Source organism: Wyeomyia smithii, chromosome 1 (genome assembly GCF_029784165.1).
Source record: "Wyeomyia smithii strain HCP4-BCI-WySm-NY-G18 chromosome 1, ASM2978416v1, whole genome shotgun sequence".
In the NCBI taxonomy this organism is placed as follows: domain Eukaryota; kingdom Metazoa; phylum Arthropoda; class Insecta; order Diptera; family Culicidae; genus Wyeomyia; species Wyeomyia smithii.
Genome location: NC_073694.1, coordinates 200,457,677 through 200,481,390, shown reverse-complemented (window position 1 = coordinate 200,481,390; position 23,714 = coordinate 200,457,677). Strand labels below are relative to the sequence as shown.

The window sequence follows — 23,714 nt, the reverse complement described above, 5'->3', positions numbered from 1 at the left end:
TTCGTTTTTGCGGTGTAGCTACCCCGCGGACTACACTTTGTCCTATCACTGTTTTTTTTTACATTTTCCCGACTATCCCGGACTACCCTTTTTTCGTCCCGGACAGTCCGCGCGAGAAACAGAGTGCAGTTTTGAAGACACCAACACATTCACACGTATGTGTCAAAATCAGAAAAAAATGTGTCAAAATCGGTTTGCTTTGATTATCGTTCTTCGCGTGTCAAACATCAGGTTGAATTTTATTTATTTTATTTTGTTATTTTGTCATTTTTCAGTAAATTGGCAAATTTTTCGTACAGTAGCACAAATGCTATAAAAGACAATGGCGATAATGACCAAAACAAAAGTGACAGTTACCTCTGGTATTACGCACACCATTGCAACTGCTCGGAGTGTTTTTTTTTCAGCTGCAAAGCATAGTCCGAGACGAGATAGTCCTGCCATAAAAACGAATTCGACATTAGTAACTCTTGAAATACGGTTCTGCAAATGAAATCTGGAATTGATATACCTATTCACTAGTAAATTTTTTATTTTTTTAAATAATTCGTGTTATTTGAACAATTTTTGGCATTATTCGATTTCACATCAAACATTTCTCAAATTTTTAATCATCATTGTGAAACAAGTTTATAAATGATGGCCACTGCTCTTATTCTTGTCAAGGTTTCACGACAGTGCTCTATGAAAAAAAAAATGTGGTTGCACAGGTTTTAGGTCTCTACAGTTTAGTTTACACCGACGATAAGATGTTCCGTATTCGTAGTTTTCAGCAACTGTGCAAACGTTAAACACAAGCGTCTGCGTACATCTCGTTTGCGTCAAATAATAACTAATAACTCGTTAGCACCAGGCGCACCGTCTTTCACACAGCGTTCGCTTTATTGATTTTATCTGTTTTAGATTTTCATTCACGGCTACAACTTCAATTCAGCTGAGCTAACAGATATCAAATTTACCACGAATATCTTTGAAAACAACTAGAAATAACAAGTTTCATTTCCAAAACTTTCCGATTTATTAGGCTCTCAATCTAAAGTCATACATTTTAGCCTATCCAATCACTGCTTTCTAAACTATACATCATGTGAAACTAATTTCCAAATCTCCACGACACTGGTGCTGGTGCTGCTACAGGATACCCACAATTAATTTAGGATACCCGATACAGGATACAGGATACCCACATCCAATTAATAACTTTGCCCAGTCGGGAGCATCGTGGGTTGGTTTTTCTGTCTTCTGTCCCGCTCTCTTCCCGCTGCTAGCCCTCACTAATCTATTGGGAATCGTTTACTTTTGCTTTGCAGGTCAAAACGGCACCCAGCTCGGGATGGGCGATGGCGCCCTGCGGTCAGCCAACATCAGTGAAATCCTCCGCATGATACACCGGTACAACGAACTGCAGACGATCCTGAACGAGGACATCTTCGGTCCGTTACAAAATGATTCTGTGATAATAGTAGTGCAGGTAAGTCCCACTTAGTTTATTGCATTTGGAAGTGAATCCGGCTCACGCTGATGGAAACTGGTAAGGATGAGGGTGATATTCGTGAAAGGAGTCGGTTACATTTTTGTCTGACAGCAACTGCATGGGGCAAAATCACTAGACTGTTGGCGACAGCTGCTGCGTGCGGTTTGTCGGAACTTTGCCTGTCCCATTATCATCAACTGTTGAACCGCAAGGTCCTTTTCAACTACGTAGAATGGAGGCAACTCACCATGATACTGATCACAGGTGCAGTAGCGACACCAAATTCCCCTGATATTTCTTCCAACAGATGCGGCCATTGATTGCATATTAGCTCGTGCCGTTTGGGCTATGAATTCATCGCTCAGTTCCGCCTCTCTGGACAATTTTTGCGGGAAGGGCAACTGTACGCACTGTACCGTTGACTGCTGGCAGCTTGGGTAGGTTTGCAGACAGTCGCTACCACTACTGCTGCATTGGTCCAGCTCCAGCAGCAGCCGGGTAATTTGATTCCGAACCAGCGAACCGACACGGATGTTTGACGCCTTCGGGTGTTGGCGCTGAATAGTGGCCGTCAGCAGCTTCCAGTGGTTGGCGTAGTTGACGGTTGCATGTTCGCGAAGATTAAAATCACCCGGAAACTCAACCTGGTGCCGGACTCTGCTGCGGGCTATCCCGTTCGGCAGGAGGGACTGTGAAATAAAAGATTCTACTTATTGTTGTATTCCCATGAACACATTCCCTGAGGGTTATGGTAACAACATAAACAATATTTTATAACGTCACACATATACTCACGATAACGGTGGACCAGAACTTGTGCCGAGGAACCGCCGGCGGGAGCAGCAGCCTCCGCAAAGCGATTTCACACATCACGAACAGTGTATCGGGTGAAACCCATAGGCAACGCGGCATCCTGTTTGGAAAGGTGGAAAAGTAAAGCATAACGGAGGAGAAAATATTAATCATAATATTTCCATAGGTAAGGCAACGATTTAACATTGGAGCGAAAATTTCCCCAGACGATGAAAATTATGCCATGAGTTGCAATGGATGAAAACTGCGCTCGTGAAACACATACTTTGCATAGAAGAGATTTGTTTACAGCTAAATATTTAGCAACGAATGGTACGATGCTGTTGTTCTATAATTTTTAAACAAATACTCTCGATGCGTTCAATTTAATGCATTGCCGCAAAGCGTCGGTCAAAACCTATTACTGCGTTATGAAATTATCATCCAACTCTTTTACAAACAAGGATTATACACTTCTCATGAACAATAACACAATGCGAATGTTCTCTACAACTTGCACCCTTCCCGGAGTAATCAAAAATTAAACTTCATCAACTTCATGCCCTCCGGCAGAATCGAGCAAAGTTTAATTAGCATTCAAATTTTAGATTGAAACACAAATCGATAAACTCCCTTGCTCCGCTAGGTTTTGCGGTTACGCTCTCTGCCTCTCTACATAGGATGTGTCTGTACCAAGTAAAAGTTGCTTTTGTCTCCCGATCCGGTGTTTGTCGTCGGATTTAACAAGATAATAGTACGGTGTCGAACGTTGCTAATAATGTACCTACACCAAAGTTTAGGATACAGTTTCACATCTGTTATTATTGTTCAAAACTTTATCCAAACACAATATTTATTGATGGGTTATTCACACGTTGTGACTATTCTGTATAGGTACTCAACATTTGTCCTGAGAAATGTTTTTTTTCAAAATTTTGAACTAAGAATCTGATTTCACTTTGATTAGATGAAACTCACTTTTTAGCCTTCTGAAGCTTCTCCTTCGGTTCAAAATTATCGGGCAGGCTGAATTGGACCACTTTCATTTTTAACCTGTCGGAAGCCCGACACCGGAAAGGCACTGGTTCTCGGATCGATTGCACCGATAAGGCTAACGGTCGATTGACGAATGGCGAACAATTTCCCGTCGTCGCCGTAGGCCCAAATTTTCATTTGTTTTCGGTGTTTGCTCCACTTTCGCACGGTGCCGCCCGCCGGTCTTCGGTCGATGTTTTGGGTTTTCCCCTCGCTTGTCACGCCAAAAGCCGGATATGCCCCGCCGTGCCGCCAGCCGAAACCGAGGCTTTCCGACTCGGATTTAGCTTGTGCACTGCGTGGCCATGGATTTTCGTTGAAGGAAAACTGTCGATTGTTTTTTGATCGTCCGTAATTTTCCAAAGCTTACGAACCGGTTGCCTACCGGTTGATAGCATGATATTTTTTGCTGAAGCGGTAAGCCTTTGGTGAATGAGATTTTCTTAGGATGGCTGCATAGTAGTACACTAGTGGTAGATAACCCGTAAAGATATATAACATAAATTATCTGATGGAACAGGATAACCTTTTGATTTTAATGGTATTTTGGCTCGTCCTGAAGTTTTCGCACAAGGCCTCCACAGATACTATATGTACGAGTTATTACTTCGTAAACGGTAAGATTGGCTTCTTGTTTTGGCCCTTTGCCCTTTTGCATATCAGATCTTCGTTAGTAGTTTTTAATAGCTTTTTGATGAGACTCTAACGTTGTTACTGATCCTAATTTTTATGACTACTCAATGATTTTCATATGTCGTTTTCGGATTCCTAATTACGGATAGTAATCTCTGAAGTGTTCTTAATTCTGAATAGTTAACTTGAACGCACTAAACAACCTGAAATATTATATTCGTACAGTGGCATACGCATTATATTGATCCTGTCATAAAATACACCGAATTGTACGAATGCAATTATTTATCAACCAGCCAAAAGCCCAGAAATATCTCTCATAAAAATCCTTTCTATGAGATAACACCAGATCTCGACGCTTCATGTATTTCCAAGACATTTTGGCATTGAAAAAATATCTTTGATTTAGACGATTGCATAACCTCTATCTGTACACGTGAAAAACATCAGGTCAAACAAGTAAAACTTCGACCGCTTTGAGACAGCTTTGCACAGAAATTTTGCATGATGGCTTTTAGAGTAAATGAAACTTTAGAGCTCTACCGCTACCGAAATTCGAAATCACTGGAACCAATAAATAATTATCGTTTTTAAAACTTCCTTCATAAACACGTTTTTGTTCACTTCACAATCGCCTTAACAACGACACTATCTGAGCTTGAATTCGTTATCTTCCGCACATCTTCTAATATCGTAGTAATCTGATAGCGTTATTCTTGCAATGAGAGGCGAGTAAAAAAAATCCAAACAATAACACCGTTTTTTTTATTCGCTGATGTCCTTAAGAATAGGCAGAATCATAGTTACTCAAAAGAATGTCAATCAAAATTCACTCAAAAATAAATATATTGCGTAATTATTACAACATCCTTCGTTCTTCTAATAGGGGAACTGCTCCATTATTCATCTCATTAAGCCGATATTCACGAAGAATGCACGGATTAAACACCAAATTTTCACGAAATCATTAAACAAATAAACAAAATACGCTTACGTGCTCTTATGGAATCGCCGAGCATTGTATTTTTAGTAAACTTAGCTAGATTTATCCTGAATTTTGTAAAACAAACCATTTTTCACAACGCTTCCATATCCTTCTCATAACATAAATCACTGCTCAATTATTTATGTTAATCATGAATGGATCACATTATCATGAATGAACGTAGCCGCAGCCCGTCGTAGTAGGTTACCTAGATATCACTGCAGTGCTGTCGATTTATGTCAATTATGTCGGAATAATTTGATATTTTCAGTATGATATTTCCGTATTAACAAAAACTGATTTGGCAACTTTTGATTTTCTTCGACGCAGTGAAAATACATACAGTTGAAATTTAGGAATTGTAGAAATTCCTCTCATATATTTCTGCTAATTCGAGCTTGTTTTTGAAAATTTGAGGTGAACATTTCATAGATTAAAGTATTCTTAGTGTAGTGAGTGATTTTGTTCAGTGATTAAAATAAAAAGTGGTCCGCTAGTGATGAAAAAACTTTGGTTGGCTGCTGAACGAGTCCCTTTGTAGCCGTATAGAACAATGTGCGGATTTTGTTTTCTGAGGTAGTTGATTGAATTAAATGAGTTTTCGAGTGCAGATGCCCGACTAAAATATCAAATTTAAAGCTTTTAAGTGAGTTTTTGGGGATTCTACTTTATGAGAAATCTAAAGTGAACTAAGAAGAATCCATTCCAAGGATTAGCAGATTGGTTTAGTAAGAAAATATGCGTTTTTTCCTGTTTTCAATTGTGTTTACATGTTGTATGAGATGAATATATGGGCTGAGATGAATAATGCAGCAGTTCCCCTATACCTCTCCCATTTCGTATTCATCAAACCTGATCAGGAGACGCACATCCCGGTAAATTATTTCCAGTAACTTGGGTAACTTATAGGAATCAGGGAACTTTTTAACAATCATGAGTTACTATACATCACTCTTTCCTAATCCATGATTCCCAAAAAGAAACAACACTTCCTTTAGTTCATTGGTTAGGTCAACCTGTCTGTCGGTAGACTTACAGTAGATGTGTCACTGAGCTTAAGCACTCCGCTTTTCAAACTCTCATGAAAAAAAGGATTATCGGATGATTTTTTGAATGCTACTCCGCCTCACAAGATGAAAGAGCCACTATTTGCTAATGCTTATTCACGTTCCAGGCTTTTGCTAGATCTTCAATTATCGAGATAGACTTTTCGTTGCTAACGCTCGTATTTTAATATTCGCACCTTCCTCTCCAGTTGGTTCGACTGCATTCGAACTTCCTTCGCGGATCAGAATCATCCGCATCATAAATGTCCAAGTGGAGTAGATTTCGCGATTTTTCTATGGTCGGCATAGTAACGGATCTTGTCGCAACTCGAATACTTCCTGCTTGATTTCGGATTCCGTTCCGACTAACAGTCACGGGTTACTTTATATCCAGGACGTTAGTTGCTGTGTAGGAAGTTTGACTGATGACTGCTGCGATGATAGGATCGAAGATTCCTCTGAATAATTGAATATTCGATCTACTGGTTTTGGAGTACTGGATACTAGATAACAACTATCCTCCGACATGCTGTGAAATGCATTTAGTGAACCGATGGTTTGATCGTTGGTTTGTTGCCGGATTCCTGAACCGTTGATTCCTCTGCTTGAATCGGAGTGCAGACATCACGAAGGTACTTGCGGTTTCGACGATAGCTTCTACCATTTGTTGTATCTTGTTAGTGCCTGTCGCTCAGTACTGCGGTTATCCTTTCTCAAGTCCACTCGAAAGCCTTTTCGAGTTTCAGCTGTACAAACCTCCTTACCCTCTGAGTAAGGCCTGTACTCAAAGAAAAATGCACCATTTTTATCCGTGTGCAACTTTTTTGTCTGTGAGTAAAAATTGATGAAATGCTGGGTATAACTAATTTAGAGTGTATTATTTACATATGCATCATAACAATCGATTCAAGAAGAAGAAAATCGCCAGAGAATTTTACGCGCCATTATAGAAAATCCGACTCTGAGATGAATCGGAAGACAACTGGAAATCACCCATACAACTGTGTCTCGGGTGGTAAAATCATTTAAGGAGTCCCAGACGACCGAGCGGCAGACTGGAAGTGGAAGTGAATCAAAGACAACTGACTCTGTGAAGCCCCGAAGGTGTTGGATTATTTCAAGCGTGATCCAAGCCTTTCGATTTGCGACGCGGCTCTGAAAGCAAAGTGTTCCGCCTGGTTCGTTCAGCAAACCATGGAACGAGCTAGGCTTCGTGTATTCAAGGTCCGGAAGGCACCGAACCGGAGTGATCAACAAAACACGGAGACCAAATCCCGCGCAATAAAGCTGTATCTTATAGTGCTTAACGAAACCGATGTATGTGGTTATGGATGACGAAACTTACATCAAGGCAGACGTAAGACATGAGGAAGAAGAATTGACCACATTCACCAAAAAAATACTTGTTCTGGCAGGCCATATGCCAATGCGGTGAACTGAGTAAACCGTACATCACAACGGGTCCAAAGTAACACACAAAACATGTTAGAAAAGACTTCACAATGACAGTAGTCATATAAGAGTACTATAAACGCAATTGAAAACTTGTGTTGTTATATTGTTATTCTCGAGATGTTCTATTATAGCATAATTGTATTATATAGATTATTGAATATAAACTACCGCTGCTCGTCTGTAACTTGTGTTTATGATGTTATCAAAACTGCACAGAAAACAACTTAAAATACAACATTTGTGAGAAGTTATTTTTCATCAGTGATTCAACCACATTTCGAAAACAAGCTCGGTTTTTCCTGGTTTTGGAGATGTTTTTCAACAGCATGGGTTAAACGAACAATAACTATTACATGAATGGCACTTGTTTTATAATTGTCTACCAGATGTTTACACTATTAGAAAAACTGTGTTTGAAATGCCCAGCCGGAGCAGCCGCACCAATTCAACATTACACGCTTAATAACGATACTACGTACCTGCAAAGTGCTTTGCTTGGTCTTAGTATTCAGCAGCCAACGCTAAATTGCTTGATCAAATTGTCATTGAAATTATTTAAACGATTTCAATAAAACTATTCGAGCTGGGTCAAAATGTGCCATGAAGAGATAAACAAAACGCTTGCAGTGCAACCAATATCATTTTGTTTTATGTTACCATATATCTAACAATGTTTTCTAGCTTTGTTATACCTTTAGTCTAGATAACGTTGAAATTATGCGGAAACAACTTTAATTTTCAAGAAGGGTTGTACATTGCTTTTTGTAATCAATTTATAATTAATTGAATGCCTCCAGAAGCGTCTGTTACCCTTCCTGCGATCTCACGGAGGCGAGACATTATTTTGGCCGGACCTCGCGTCATGCCATTACGCGCGATCGACGTTGGATTGGTACAGAGACAATAACGTAGTTTTTGTACCAAAGACCTCGAACCCCCCCCAAATTCACCAGAGATTCGTCCGATGGGTCATAATGAAGGCCAAAGTTCGAAAATCGTCCAAGGTGTTCAAGAACGAGTTGCAGTTGAAGAAAGAATGGATGAAAGTGACCAAAAAGGTCGGCTCCATCATTGCACAAAATGTAGTGAGGGGTCTTGAGGGAAAGATGCGGGTTTTCAGCGATGGAAAGGAAATTGAATCAAGTAATTATGCAGGAACATAATCTATATGTACTAGTTTCTTTCCTGAAGGTTTCAAGAAAATCCGACCTAAAAAATTTTTTTGACGAACGATAGATTCTTTCTTTTTTTGACGATTTCTTGAAGATAGATCATTGAGTTTGATAAATTTCCCACAGAAGGTAATTATATTAGCTTACTTGCAAAAAATTCGACCCCTTTGCGAGCGGCCTTCAAGCAGTTAACCGGAACGTCGCCATGGAGAACGCAAACATTCGTGTAGGTATATTTTTGATTTTTTTTTCCTCGTTTTATTTATAAATTCCTCCTCAATTTTCCCCACAAAATGGTTGGAGTAGATTTTACGCTTCAGAAGCTCGCCGATTCTCCCCCAACGATCGCTTCGAGTACTGAGTCGTCGCCCAATTCGACCAAAACACCGCGTCATCGCACTTATGGTATTTCTTGATGAACGACGGAACTTCTGGCAGGCACTTTGTACTATAAATTTCCCCATTCACGGCCAGCCCGGAGTGAAAGAAGAGCGGCTTTGACATCCCCTTCTCGCTGATTATCAGCCACAGCAGCACCTCCTTGGGGAACTTGTTGCGTGAAATGGACTTTACCTCGGAGCTCACCTCTTTCACAGCTACTGAAAGTAAAATACGAAGCGCCCTGCCAGTCATTGCCACCCAGGGTGAGATAGGTCTCTTCGTCCATCACCACCGCTATGTCGCGATTCACCGTGAAAATAGACTTGACCATCTTATTCAGCCGCTGCCGCTGCGTCATTAATTGCACCTCTGAGGCCAGTGAACGGAGCTGCCGCTTCCTTTCGCCATCACGGTTAGAGTTCGATTGATAGAGCTGTCAAATATTTTCTGCTGGCTCATAGGTTACTATGATTGATGCTACATGAGTAGTTTCGTCAATGCGTGTAAAAATAAACCCATGAAAAATCGGCAATTTTTATCCATTACTTTTTAAATGCAAACGTAACATAACCTTCATTCTCGCCGCTCAAACGGTACTGATGCTGACAATCTTTCTTCAGCACTGCGTGGCTAGAGAATGTTCAAGACAAGGCAACTTCGCACTACCTTATCTAGCGATTTTTCTAAGTTTTGCAAAATAGGCTTTTTGTATAATTTTTTCAAGGATGCAAAAATGAACAAAGACTGAGAGGGTATGATTTAGACTTGGAAAAAAATTTGCTCGTCTAGACAAAAAATGTCATTAATTCTCGAAGTGATATTTTTTTGGGGTTTTTTCTGTACTTAATGACCACAGGGGTATGAAATGTATTTGAAATTAGTGTCAGCGGTGCCCCGAAAGAATTTTTTTATTGCCGGACTTTCGGTTGTTCGGGGATATGTTCCAAAACTGATAAATTTTATGGACATTTTAACAGAATCTCACAACTATTGGTTCAATGTTCAACAAATTTCTACCACAGGCCGTTTTGAGTTTGGTTTTGAGTGTTATGATGATAGGCCCTTAAAATGGTCCTTTCGCAACAGATTCCACCGGGGCTTCTAGTGGCCTTAGAAACAATTAAATAATACAACGTCGCATACCATCTAATATGTGTATTTTCAGAGCCAGGATGGTATCTAAAAACTGGAAAACGATCCCCGACGCCATCTTGAATTCTAAAATGACGACTTCCGGTATCCGGAAGAGAGCCGAAACTGGCCGCATACCATCGAATGTCGGAATTTTATGAACCGGGATGATACCCACAGACCGGGTACCAACTCCAGAAGCTATTTTAAAATTTAAGATAGTGACTTCCGGTTTCCGGGAAACATTTAAAATTGATCATATGAGCAGTTTACTAATCGGGACGATATCCAGAGACCTGAAAATGATTACAGAGGCCATTTTTAATTCCAAAATGGCGACTTCAGGTTTCTGGAACAGAATCAAAATTGGTTGAATACTATCTGATATGGGTATTTCCCGAATCAGGATGATGCCCAGAGACCGGAAATCAACACCTGATACCATTTTGAAACTCCAGATGGTGGCTTCTGGTTTCCTGAAAACAGCCAAAATTGAGCAAATACCAATACTTCCGAAATCGGGATACTAAGTGAATAACTTTTTTTTTTTCCTGTATGAACTTCCTCACTGCGACCAGAATCGTTGATCTATTGTGAGATATGCCCGGGTGTCTGCTGTATCTCGCACTTCTATTTTTAGCAATACCGCTATTGAGAAGTGGCATGCTTATTATTATTTTTGATCAGTGCTTGTGTGTAATGTACTTCCCCTCGTTTTACACGCTTACTGTTCTTCTATACCGAGCCTCCTTCCTCCTGCCAAACATCGCCAATTATAATTCCCTGGAGAAGTTTCGTCGTGCGTCCTTCTGGCCAGTTTTATTGATAAGAGGGACTTATTTTTTGTTAAGAGGAAGTCACGCAAAGGTATTATAGAATTCAGCGTAAAGGAAGGGTAAGTGGTGGGGAGCCTGAGAATAAACTCATACTTAAAGTCCTTTTGACATCGAATGGCCTGATTCTACTAAGATTCGAATCCACGACCATCCGCTTGACAAAGCGGACTCTGTAACCTTGCGGCTACGCAGCTCCCTAATAATAACTTGCTGAATCTTTTAATGCTAAAACTATTGAAATCAGATGAAAATTAGTGGGTACCCGGGTACTCCATCGTGCGTGTAAGGCTGTTTATTAATTTCATTTCCACTTTTTGTCGTGTCTTGCTGTGTCAGTGTTGTCAGTGCCATGTCCGTCATGTCAGTAGTACCGCTGTAAAAATTGGTAATGCGACTGTTATACCGGATTTAACCTTTATTGGATTTGACGATTAAAAATTATCAGCCTATCGCTTTCAATTGAATAACATGGAAACTATTCTAATGCTTTTACATTGAATTTGAGAACTGAAGGGATCGAAAAAGAAAGAAATGAGATTTAATTAGAAGGCGCAGACAGAGATCCGAGCTAACATGCCTAAAGTGTTATGCAACGTATTTCTGTTTGAAAATTTACTCGAAATTCTCGATCAGTCGATCAATATTGTTCTTACATAAACTCTCTTCACTGTTTTTGCATTCGAGGCCCCCTTTACCGACGTCTGTAGTCTCCTTCCTCTCTTCACCACTGCTCAGCGATCGTTGCCACTCTCCTTCCCGGTGCCAAAGTATGTTCTGACGCTCCGTAGAACAGCATTTCTCTAACCGCCAATGTAATTCTCCAAATTATGGGGCCGAATTCAAGCAACTTTCATCAAGGAACATGAGGTTTTGTGGGCATTAAGAGTGTTAGAGGGCGAAGGCTGTTTCTCTAAGAAGCTACGAACCTGATCGATCATTCTCTTTTATCAAACTTTTTTTTATTTTATCCCACAACTCATTTCCGTTTTTCGTACGAAAACATTTTATTTTGTTGATTAAGATAGAATTTTTACATTTCTGTTTGATTCTCTGCGTTGAGTTTGATACTTTGATATGGATTTTTAAAATGCCTATTCCTACTTGGGAAATACAGATAGTCAGTCATCACTTATCCAGAGCTAGAACTACATCGGTCATCGGCTAAATTTCACCCTGATAAATTTCGACATCTCTGAATATACAAGATCAATAAATTAACAAGTGGCAAAACAAAGATTAAATTTATGGTAAAGAGGGTTGGTACTTGCAATTGTGGCCTTTTTCAAACAAGTACTGCACGAACCCTTGCGGGAAAGATCAAACCCCCGCACGGATACGTATCGTGTTGGGAACATTTTTAGTTTCCCACAAGCAGAAGCAACAGATAGACGGCTCGTAATTGGTTGGTTGTAGAAGCCGAACATGCGACTTCGAATTTCGATTTTGTGTTTTTCACCACTTCCATTTTTTTTCTCATCCCGATGGGTTAGGGTTACATAACGAGGCACCACCGGGTAGATTTTTCCTTTCATGGCTGTCGAATTGTGCAAAAGGCAATGAAATGACATTACTGAACCATCGCTGCTCGGGTCGGGCTTACACCAAGGTTATTACGAAATGGCTTTTTTGTGAGTCTTCTTTCATCATTCTAACATGCGATGAATATTCGATGAACGAAAATTACCTTGTAAACCATACAATTTATGCCCATGGGCATTCCATGTTACACGTCTCGCCTTTCAATAAATTATGGTCTAGATTAAACGATAGTTGGTGCATAATCTAAATATCATTAAAATTCTCATTAACTGTTAATGGTTGTGGGATCATTACTGACACAATATAAAATTGGTCTTTCAGATATAATGAATACTAACGACTAACGTGTTTATAGTTTTCGTAACTCCACTCCCTTTCTGTACAAGCGGAACAAAAGCTATGAAAATTGCTGTATATAATTTAGTTATAATCACTTAAAGATTTTTCTACCCTCATCTCTGTGTAGCTTCAAAAGTCACACTTGGTGCACCGTAATTGATTTTACGTCGTCGACAAAGGAAACATTTACGCTGGCAGGATTGGCACTTCACACCGGTTATCAAACAATCCCAATCTTGTTTGCTTCGGACGGAAGGGTAGAAAAGTCAACCGCTCTATCGTGAACCTGTCAAACGCCGCTGCTGCAGCCCAGGAAGCGAACCATCGGCGTGACAATCATGATACACCCGATAAGCTGAGTCGGTGGAAATTAGAAAAGGTCCTTGTGTTCGTTCATCCAGCTCTGAAGCTTGGCCACTCAACAGCAGAAGAAAGAACCGACTACAGGCTGGCAGAGCCAATGGAAGTTATCAAAAATTGATATCTACTCTGTACTCCGGTTGCCTGCCGGCGATGTCCCATTGTGGGCGGGTTCGACTTGTGCCAAGGAGTTTTTCTTTATTTTCCTACGATCCTACGCGCCGCTGCTCAGACACTTGAACGACAAGTGCTGCAGTTTGATGTGCATTTTATGCCGCTCTGGAGGCACTGAAGTGGTAGTATCCAGCTTGGTCAAAGATTCACACCGTGGCTGGAGCTAAGATGACATTTTTTTCATTAACGGAAAGTATCAGCGAACATCGCCATGGTGTCGGTTTCGAACGTGACACTGCTGCTCTTGGCTGCTTTGCTGGCGTTGCAATTTCCTTTGATACTCTGTCTTGTTATTTTATTCCTGGAACCAATTTGAATTCTTGATTAACGTATCTGGCGTCAGTGGCGACTGGGCAGCATCTCTTCAATGCATTACATCATGCGAATTCTGTGTTGACAAAAAAAGACGAACTGGAAAAAAATACGGATTATAGCTTTTCAACTATTACTGTGAATTTTGATTCCCCTAATCACCTTCGAACTAGTTCAACACACAACTCACCTCATAAGTTCGAACCACTTCAATGAATTACCTTGTGTTTACCTGTGTGATCAGCTGACGAAATAATGTTGCGAACTCTTTGACCTTATTCGAACCTTTGCCTTACACGAATATTCTTTTTTAAGAATTGAACGATTCTGTTTGAAAATTTAAGCGACATGTTGAATAGCAGCGGTTAAGTAAAAAAAAATCTTCGTGAGAGAAAAACCTTCAGTCACGTTAACAAGAATTACCAACAAACGCCAACTTTACATGACTGAAAATAAACTTCACAGAGTTTTTTTGTTTTGACGAGATGCGTCAAGCTCGCCGCATATTTAACAAAACTCTTCACACGTCCTCAACAGTCTAATCAAAGTCCTCCAGATCGGTTCGCGAAGCACGTAAAAAACAAGCTTATGTTTATGACACACCACTTAAAATTTCATTGTACTGTCATCTCATCAGCGCAGCTCTCTCTGTGTGTGTGTGTATTTTGTGATCGTAAAACATGTCTACTATGCCTATTAGACTGGGACACGGTTATATGGGAAAAAAGCGATGATGTTATTTTTTCGCTCCCATGCATTTTTCGTGTTCCTTATGTATCCTATAACAACTGTGTAACTTTTCAGATCGATCAGTGAAACGCCCGATTTGCGCCCGATTTTTAAAGTTTCCATACGATTTTATATGGGAAAATTCACTTTTTCAAAACTAATTCTCTATAAATTCCCAGTTGGGTCCTAAAAATATATCAATACATAATATTTGTAGGAAATTTTCCTGGGAAAACGATGCTTGTAGAAACAGCTATTCACCCCAAACTGATTGAATGTCTTTCGGACGGCTCACAATTGAATTTTACTAGCAATACTGCTGCAGCATGCTGCTGTTGCAAATTCAACCATGTGATGAGAAATGATATCGCTTAAATTTATCTTGGAGGCTTCCCCGAAGATACTATAAGCAAAAATCACACTTTGAAAATTAATTCCACGCGAAATTATTTCTCATACTTAAGCAAATCTGCAATAGCAGCATGCTGTAGCAGTGTTGCTGGAAAATTTCAATTGTGAGCCGTCCGTCAGACATTCAATCAGTTTGAGGTGAATAGCTGTTTCTACAAGCATCGTAGCGCCTTACGGTCTTCAGAAGAGTTTTTCCCAGGAAAATTTCCTACAAATATCATGTATCGATATATTTTTAAGACTCAACTGAGAATTTCTAGAGAATAAGTTTTGAAAAAGTGAATTTTCCCATATAAAATCGTATGAAAACTTTAAAAATCTGGCGCGAATCGGGCGTTTCACCGATCGATCTGAAAAGTTACACAGTTGTTATGGGACCCATAAGGAACACGAAAAGTGCATGGGAGCTAACATTTATTTTTGTCCCACCCTAATGCCTATGCGTTCGAGCAGCGTGACGATAAAACATAGTACCTCCACCATAACCAGAACGATGGAGACGCCTCATGATTAGTTCGATAACAAGAAAACGCTATTTTTATCGTTTGTTTTTTACTACGAGGAAGCGCTTAAACATCTCACGGGAGCAAAGCAATAAACTGATGCGTTCGTGACTAAATGAACAAAACTAAGCACTGTTTGAGAGCATGTGCAGTCAAAAAGTACCGACCCATTAAACTTTTCATGAGCGCATTAAGTAGTGCATGCAAAGTGCAATAAGTACCCATTTCACATTTTATGGCTTTCCACATCATTCGGAATAGTCATAAGAATAATAGATAAAAAAATAGTTTCAAATTGACTCCTTCTTAAGCAAATGTTTAAAGTTGTGTTCAATTTGTTTTAGGTACACAAAAGGATAACCTATCTACGCCATCTAATCGTCAGCCTAGCACAAGCCAAGGACATTTCCCGGACATTGTTGGTTTTCTCCCATGACCACTTTGATGACGATATCAACGATTTGGTGCAGAGCATAGATTTCTGCAAAGTAATGCAGGTTCGTAAGGAGACGTCATTCATTCGAACTCGACGTTGATTGCTACTTTTTCGTTTCAGATATTTTATCCTTTTTCAATACAAACGCATCCAAATGAATTTCCCGGTGCGGATCCGGGTGACTGTCCCAGGGATATCAAGAAGGAGCAGTAAGTACACTTTCGTAGAATTCAACCTATCGGACCTCATTCATTCTGTGAACAAATCTAAAAACTGCTCCACAGCGTAAATAAATTTTCCCCTAGTGCGCATTTTTCGCCACAGCAACTGTACCAGGTTGAAGAAACCATGTCAAATCAAATTGTTTGCTTTCCTCAATCTCTAAATTGCTCTATGATGTCCAGTCTCGGGGCCGTAGGTCGACAAGAAACATGACTGGCAACGGGAGCGAAATCCATTTTTCAACTTTTATGGTCCCTACCGTCGTTCTCGAGCTTTCAAACCGACAAAGTTCTGTGTTTTTTTCTTGTTTTTCCCCTACTCCACCCGACGCCGTTAGAATTGTGCGCCCCATTATTTTATACACAGTCATAGTGGGAATAACTGTGCGGATTGAGATTGCTGTGTCAAGACGTGATTTCCATTATATTCCACAGGCAGAGGCTTAAAACCACTTCGTCGTCTGCCGCCTTCGCCGTGCAACTTATTTCAAAGCACCGGTAGGCACTGCGAATTTCTTTATTAGGTCAGGTATCCTTATTTTCCCATCAACCGATTTTAGCTTGCGCTTGAATGTCAAATTCTAGGAACACAACTTCCGTCACAGATGACATTTAAATTCGATTTTCAACCCCACTTTATTATAGTCGGATATTTTGGTCCGACAAGCAATTAATAGAAAATAAACGTTTCCCCTCCTAGGGCGCTGTTACGAAAATGCAACAATGCACTGCATCCGGACCTTTATGGCCACTACCGGGAGGCTAAATTTACCCAAACAAAGCACCACTGGTGGTGGAAGTCGAATCGGGTGTTCGACCAGCTAGAAGTTACCAAATACCACACGGGTAAGGGTGTTTCACGAAATTATCATTATCAGAATGGATTATCATTTCGTGTTTGTTTGTTGTTACTATTGCAGGTTTGGTGGTCTTCCTGGAGGAGGACCACTACGTGGCGGAGGATTTCCTCTACATCCTAGAGCTGATGCAGCAAAAGTCGCACGAGCTGTGCCCCAAGTGTAATATTTTATCGTTAGGAACATATCTTAAGACTTTCAACTACTACACCTACAATAAGAAGGTACGTTTAGTTTTTTTCTATTGCATTGACTTTTTACCCTGTCACGTCCCTTTCCCCCCTCCTGGGTTGTTCCGAATACGACAGCAAGGTTTTCCAGTGCGTTGATTTTGACCGATTTTTGATTTTTGAGATTGTTTTGATCTTTAGAAAATATATGACTCGAGTGTGGTGATTTAGAAATATTGGGATGCGATCGGCTCCCTCGTAGCTGCCCGTTTCTCTTTGACTCAGTGACGTTGTTTGAATGGAAACTTCCTATCACACACAATTAAAAAAAAAGAATGGCAGTTTTTTAGAATAAACATATTCTCTTTCAATTTGTGAGAAATTTTGGTGAGTCAAAGCATCGTATTATTATTCATTACGTCACTGAATCAAATGATTTCTCGGCAGTGTATTTTGAGAGCCACATAAGTTGCATCACAATTAGTCAAGAGGACTTAATATGTGAAATCTGCTCTTTTACATTAAGCACATGGTTCAAGTGTAATCTTTCTTAGTTTCCAAATTACCAATTTTTACAATTAAATTTCAACTTCTTTTTCGGCATTATTAAAAAAACTTTATAGAAGATTATACTAAATCGACACGATTACCTCATCACAAATCTCGTTCCATCTTAATTATATGGAAAACATTTGTACAAATCATTAAACGCCATAATATTCGTTTCTGAAATTTAAAAAAAAAACACAAATAAGACTGTTCCTTACACACATCCTTTAAACTGCTTAATTTCGCCTATCACAATTCAACCTGACTGACCCACTGATCACTCATTCATTCACTCGACACGGCCTACTGCTGCACGGTTGTCGCCGTCGAAATGCAATTCCACCACGAAATGCTTATCACCAGCAGCAGCAGCACTCGGTTACCAATACTGACGGAGGCAAACCATTCACCGACCAGCAAAGCAAGGCAGCCGCCGCTGGTGTTTCGCATCTGATGGACCTCACCGTCAGCGAGTACACTTCGCCTCATCTCCATAATCAGCAACTACTACTAAATCATCACTACCATCATCAGTCATATCCATTGCTGGATACTAGTTCGCTTCTTCTTGGTGGTGCCGCTGGCAACCAGGCGCCTGGCTATTACCACAACCGTTACCAACCACGCCCCCAGCAGCAGCGGTTTTCTTTGTCTCCTTTGTCGGTCCTTCCCGTCGCTGCTGATGCTGCAGCCGCTGCTTCTATTGGCAAAAATATCGCTCAAATTACTGACAACATTCCTAATAATCAATATCGTCTGCTAACGGCCTACCAAAACTCACATCCGTCGATGGACGCTGTTGTGCCACAATCACAGCAGCAAAGGCAACTCCAACAGCAACTTCAACGTCAACAGCAAACCAATGGCGGTACGGGTGCCAGTGGTGGTCAATTCACCACCGAAAAGTACCCCTCCCAATCCCAGTGGGGCTACCAGGTGCTACCGACACTTTATTCCATATACCAAAAGGTACGGCGTGAGCGCCTCCAAATGCCGGATGTATTGCTAACCTCAAAGTTTGTTGTTCTGTGTAGAACTGAAACCCTCCCTTTTCTAATTTGAGCTTCCTTCCGTGAGGCGAAGAGTTTTGAGTTTTTTTAGTATCGCTCTGGGAGCTTTATTGTTTAGTTTGTGATTTAGCCTTTCGGAATGGTGTTGAGTTCGCTAACAAATCTGCCAACGTGTCGAAGGTTTTCAATTTGACATCCAGATGATAATGTTTTTTTTTTTTTCAATATAATTTCTTCAATCTGTTGATGTCACTGTTGGCATGCTTGTGACATCTGCTAATATATGCCTGCTGCGTTACTATTTGTAACCTTTGTTTTCTCTGTTGCTAATAAGCTAGTTCTGGAACTTTCATAATTTTAATCCGCTTTTTACTGTTATCTTTTATTTCGGATCCACGCTCTCTCCCAGTTTCCCCGATCGATGAACGTCTTTACCGATTAGCCGCCATGTCGCTGATACCTATCTTCTACCAAGTTGAGTTCTGGTGATTGCTTTTTCGATGCAGTCCTTTCCTGGTTTTATTATTAATGGTATTTTACACTTTTCGAGAAAATAATACCTCTAGAAGCTGTATAGAAAATTTTCATCCAGTATACACCATAATCAAGTAAAATATAAGAAACCCTGAACTGAAAAAAACAGTAGGATGAGACTAAAATAGGAATATTTAACGATTAAATTCAGCGTGATTCAAAACATGTCAAATTTTGCACGGAATTCTAACCTAATAATAGGCTCAGAAGTATGCCTGAATAACAAAAATTAAATTAAATGTTTGATGTCATGTCGACCACTACTGTTGACTCTTTACTCGAGATGTTAGTAGTGATATGTAGCTCTATTGGAACGTTAGAACCTATTCAGAAATCACACCGCATTTTAACCTACACGATCAAAGTAAACTGTGTCTACCGACCATTTCGTGATAAGAAATGGTGTTACAAACACTTTTCTTCTGCAGCAACTCTCAAAAATGTTGTTTTCAACTGCCCCCAATGTTTTTTTACAAGTCGGTTTTTCTTATGTTAGATCCGAAAAAACATTTACAGATATTTTTTTTTCCATGGAACCAAATCTTTTTAAATTGTGTGCCGAACCTGCACTAAATACAAAAAGATTAGGGTCAAAAATATTGGTTTGTCATTTGGAAAGTAAAATTTTCAAGCACATTTTGACATTCTTAGAGATTTACTGGAAGATCATTAATGTTTTCATCGAAAAACAGATACCAAGTGCTTTTCGAATTTCTGCGTCATTGATTTGCTCAGCTCCTGATCAAGGTAATTTTTCAAACAATGCATAAATTGCAGACCATTCTACGGTGACTTCTGTAAACTTATATAAACTATAACCACAAAAAGTTCGAAACTTTGGAGTTGATTAACAATAATAATAAACTGCTCTCGGAACAGGTTCATTTTCAGACCTTTAGGAGCTCTGCGTGATCCTCGCGTACGAATGGTTGCAGTAACATTTTCTCGCAAGTAGCAACTATGTTTGCCTTTTCCCGCTAATTGTACTTTCAAGAAACGAAAAAGGATAATGGTTCTATTTTCTAAACAAAAAATCAATTTAACCCTACCTTTCAAAAGACCAGCGTAACTATCCTTGCCCTATCTGTTCCATTCACTTCAAAAAGATTTAAACAAAGAGCCGTCTGGAGAGGTTGGAGGTCGTTGCTTGTTTGAAACATGTCTTGTATGCCGCCATAATAACACACGGGAAATCCAACAACTTACTTCGGAGCAATCTTCCTAGGATACCAGCTGCTCCATTCTTTTCTCCAAAGTTCACAATAGTAGTATCGAAGCATTTGTTACCGATTTTATCAAGAAAATTTCAGTTTTCCAAGCCTTGGAAAACTGTTTCTGCTATCGAGTCGATAAAATTTGTGCCGATGATTTGCACAAGAGAATTCATTTCATTAATCATCTGCTTGGAATCGAAACGGGCCACCAGAGCTTTGTCTCTGAATATTGCTGAAATTTTTTTGACGTCCCTAGAGTGTAAAGCATAATATTATAAAATCTTACATTACAAACCGCTTTACGCTTTCTGTGAACAGCTTAGCTTGGCTTAGATGATTGATTGCACATACATGTTTGCTGCTTCGTGATTGATCCGAATCAGTTAAATTGTACAGTGAATCAATTGAATGGGGCTGGGAGTGACCGACCATTCTCATTGGACAAGTTTTAGTGACTCAATACTATCGACCCAGCAAACAAATTAACTTGCACTCAACTCTGTTAAGTAAATTCTTATTTGGTAAAAAATTACCATATAAGATGCATGAAATGCGCCTATGTGTACAAATCTGGAGGCCATATACGTGCATTGTAGAAACAAAAGTCTTACGATTTTGTATAACTTCGCAGGCTATTTTAAATGGCCTCATTTGAAACTTCAAATTGCATTCAATACGACTTAGAGGAATGACGCGTTTTACAAATTTATATGACACGATAAATTGCTTCATATACAACCTGATATTGCGTCTTATAGGCAAGCATGGAAATTTTCACTCACTAGCAATATTTCATGCAAATGTGTTCTTTGATTCATCAGGTATCGTTCAATTGTTTCCACTCGCGTACAAGTTTTCCATAGAAACGCTGCTGATTGTTTTTCGCTTCTAAAAGCTCCGAATGCCATAGAAGGAGACTTAATGATTCAAACACGATAGTATTTATTGTATGCAAGTTCACTTGCATTCAACGGTATCGCGAGAAGCTTTGAGATATTATCGCCAGTGATACAAAATTATGAATCCAAATGAACGTTAGATTGCGTTCAACTGTTTGCTTACCGGAGCAACTAGGTATCATCAATGCTTACGGAAATGGTAGTATGGTGCATTAGCATGTGATATTTGAAATCACTAAGAATCATCGCGGTGTATCACGGTGAAAGCACGATGTGGGGTAGCCGAATTACGCCTGCAAGCAACCAACATTTGAAAGAATCGCTGCGATCGCTCGATTGCAATCGTTTACGATTCTTTCGTGAAACACTCGCTATATGTTGCTCGCTCCACCTAAAGCAGGCAATACTGAAACAAAATCATCAAAGAAAGCTATTGCATCTTAAGTAATTTTAAACTTGGCATGCACATTCGAGCGACTTAGAATTAACATCCTTATACGACTTCTGGTTTGCTGGGGAAGATCAATAACGGCGCCGGCTACGTCCTTGCAATCAAGTGGGAAGAAGGAAGGGTGTTAGCGAGACCTTTAAACCTATATGCTCCACCCACTAGATCTATTCAGTGAAGGTTAGGTTTTCAAATGCCGTTTACACGTTTCAACAACAAATTCAACCTTGCGAATAACGTTGTTGGTGTGAAGATTTTTGAAGCAGCGATGCAACTTTAGTTGTTGCTTGTTTCTGTACAATTTCACCGTAGTAACAAAAAATGTTTCTTGAAACCTCGGAATTTCATTAGTGCAACAAATGATCACAATTTATTTTTTTATTATGTTTCAATTGTTGCTTGAGCTGTTGAAGACCGTGTTAATCTCTGCATCTCCAGAAAGATCACAGGAGATTTTTTTTGTTAGTAAGGAAGGGTTATGATGGATCAGGATACACCTAGATAAGTGATGCCATCATATGAGCGATAAGTATATTATATATCGCGATTCGATGCGAGAGCGACGCGCGTCCATCTGCCAATCTCCAGATGCATACAAATGTTTACGAAGTAGGGTTTGCAATCCCGGGAACGATTTCCCGGGATTCCCGGATCCCGGGAACAGAAATATTGATTCCCGGGATCCCGGGATTCCCGTGTTCCTCGAAAAATTTCGCAAGATTTCCTATAGTTTCCTAAATACCCTATCAAAACACGGATCTGACGTTGTCAGAATGTATAGCAGCCAGTGCTGATAAAAATCATTTTCCCCAGCAAAATTCTTCGAAAATTACAGCCAATCATTTTCAATTTTCACTTCCAATGATCGCAGCACTCTTTCGGATACACTAGATTTTTGTCCTAGTAACGTGCTGTTATACTCAGATGAAATAGATCGCGCGCATCGTTCACGGTTACGGAATAAAATTTGACGACAAATCCAACCAAATGATCTTCACTTCAAAGCGAAAAAGAAAAACAAACAGTCCACTCAACAAAAATGAACCTCACCGAAACACTTTTTCGCTGACACTGACCGATGCCTTGACAATCTTCGTTAACTAATAAACTGATTTTGTTGTCTTGCTTCCATCAAGGTGTTTTGACAGTTCACTTCCATACAAAAAGCGGGAAGGGAGAACTCTAAAAGGATTGTAAAAAAATATCGTTTATGGATGCTTTTTTCACTTTCACTCAGAAGTGTCAACAAATATCAACCCTGAAGCAGCTAGCAGCACTACAGTGGGAATTAAACGAAGCAAATATTTGCTCAACATGGGTCGTGGCCGTGATTTCACATAAAAAATCATCTTTGCAGGTTCATTACATAAGCATTCAAATCTATTTTCTTGTTATTTTCTATTAACAAACTTTATTTGAAATCTAATTTAGCCAAGAACTTGTTCTATTCCCGGGAAATAATATTTTTCATTCCCGTTTCCCGGGAAATCAATTCCCGGGAATATTGCAAACCCTATTACGAAGTTAATTTTTTACTAAACGCGATTCTCTCGGTGCGAAAGCGACGCGTTTCAGCGGCATACCAATGCTTAAAAGAAATCAAACGGGGGTTCGAACCAAGCAAGGTGGTGAGGAGCCTGAGAATAAACCCAAACCCATGCTTGAGACCATTGATAATTGGCTTGCTTCTATAACTAAAGATTCAAGCTCACGACCATATGCTTATCCAAACGGACTTTGTAACCTTGCGGCTACCAGTTCACGCGCTTTACGACCGTTGATTTACTTGTATTCATTTTTACTGGATCAAGAGCTTCTCAATTCGGCATCCTAGCTCGGTTCTGATTTTCGCCGACGGCCTTTTTTAGCGGTACTTTGACGAAGTATCCCCAACGAATCGTTCCACGGTTTTTGGTCTGGTTTCTTTCTCAACTTTCCTTAATTTCTTCTCGGAAAACTCAATAGGGACCGTCAACATTCCACGTGGCCAAAAATCGTCATTTTTTGCTCTGCTACCTTTACGAATGGTAAACGAAGATCTGACGCGAGATGCTGATTGGTCTGACCGT

The 23,714-nt window shown here is 39.9% G+C and overlaps 2 protein-coding genes across 8 annotated transcripts in view; one reads left to right on the top strand and one right to left on the bottom strand.

Moving 5' to 3' along the window:
- Positions 1 to 23,714, top strand: part of LOC129720012 (alpha-1,6-mannosyl-glycoprotein 2-beta-N-acetylglucosaminyltransferase) — a 99,637-nt gene that overhangs the window by 68,836 nt on the left and 7,087 nt on the right. For 5 of the 7 annotated variants that reach the window (XM_055671489.1, XM_055671657.1, XM_055671604.1 and 2 more), the window contains 6 exons: positions 1,311 to 1,471; positions 15,652 to 15,804; positions 15,864 to 15,952; positions 16,665 to 16,810; positions 16,885 to 17,045; positions 18,357 to 18,509. In XM_055671489.1, the coding sequence (XP_055527464.1) occupies positions 1,311 to 1,471; positions 15,652 to 15,804; positions 15,864 to 15,952; positions 16,665 to 16,810; positions 16,885 to 17,045; positions 18,357 to 18,509 (863 nt within the window). The remainder of the gene's footprint in view (positions 1 to 1,310; positions 1,472 to 15,651; positions 15,805 to 15,863; positions 15,953 to 16,664; positions 16,811 to 16,884; positions 17,046 to 18,356; positions 18,510 to 23,714) is intronic. The other 2 variants (XM_055671709.1, XM_055671762.1) reach the window with 2 other exon arrangements.
- On the bottom strand, positions 750 to 3,953 carry LOC129720354 (uncharacterized). The gene is made up of 3 exons (XM_055671848.1): positions 3,245 to 3,953; positions 2,270 to 2,387; positions 750 to 2,163 (listed from the first exon to the last, which is right to left on the bottom strand). The coding sequence occupies exons 1-3, from the start codon at positions 3,310 to 3,312 to the stop codon at positions 1,567 to 1,569; spliced, it is 783 nt and encodes a 260-aa protein (XP_055527823.1). The 5' UTR covers positions 3,313 to 3,953; the 3' UTR covers positions 750 to 1,566.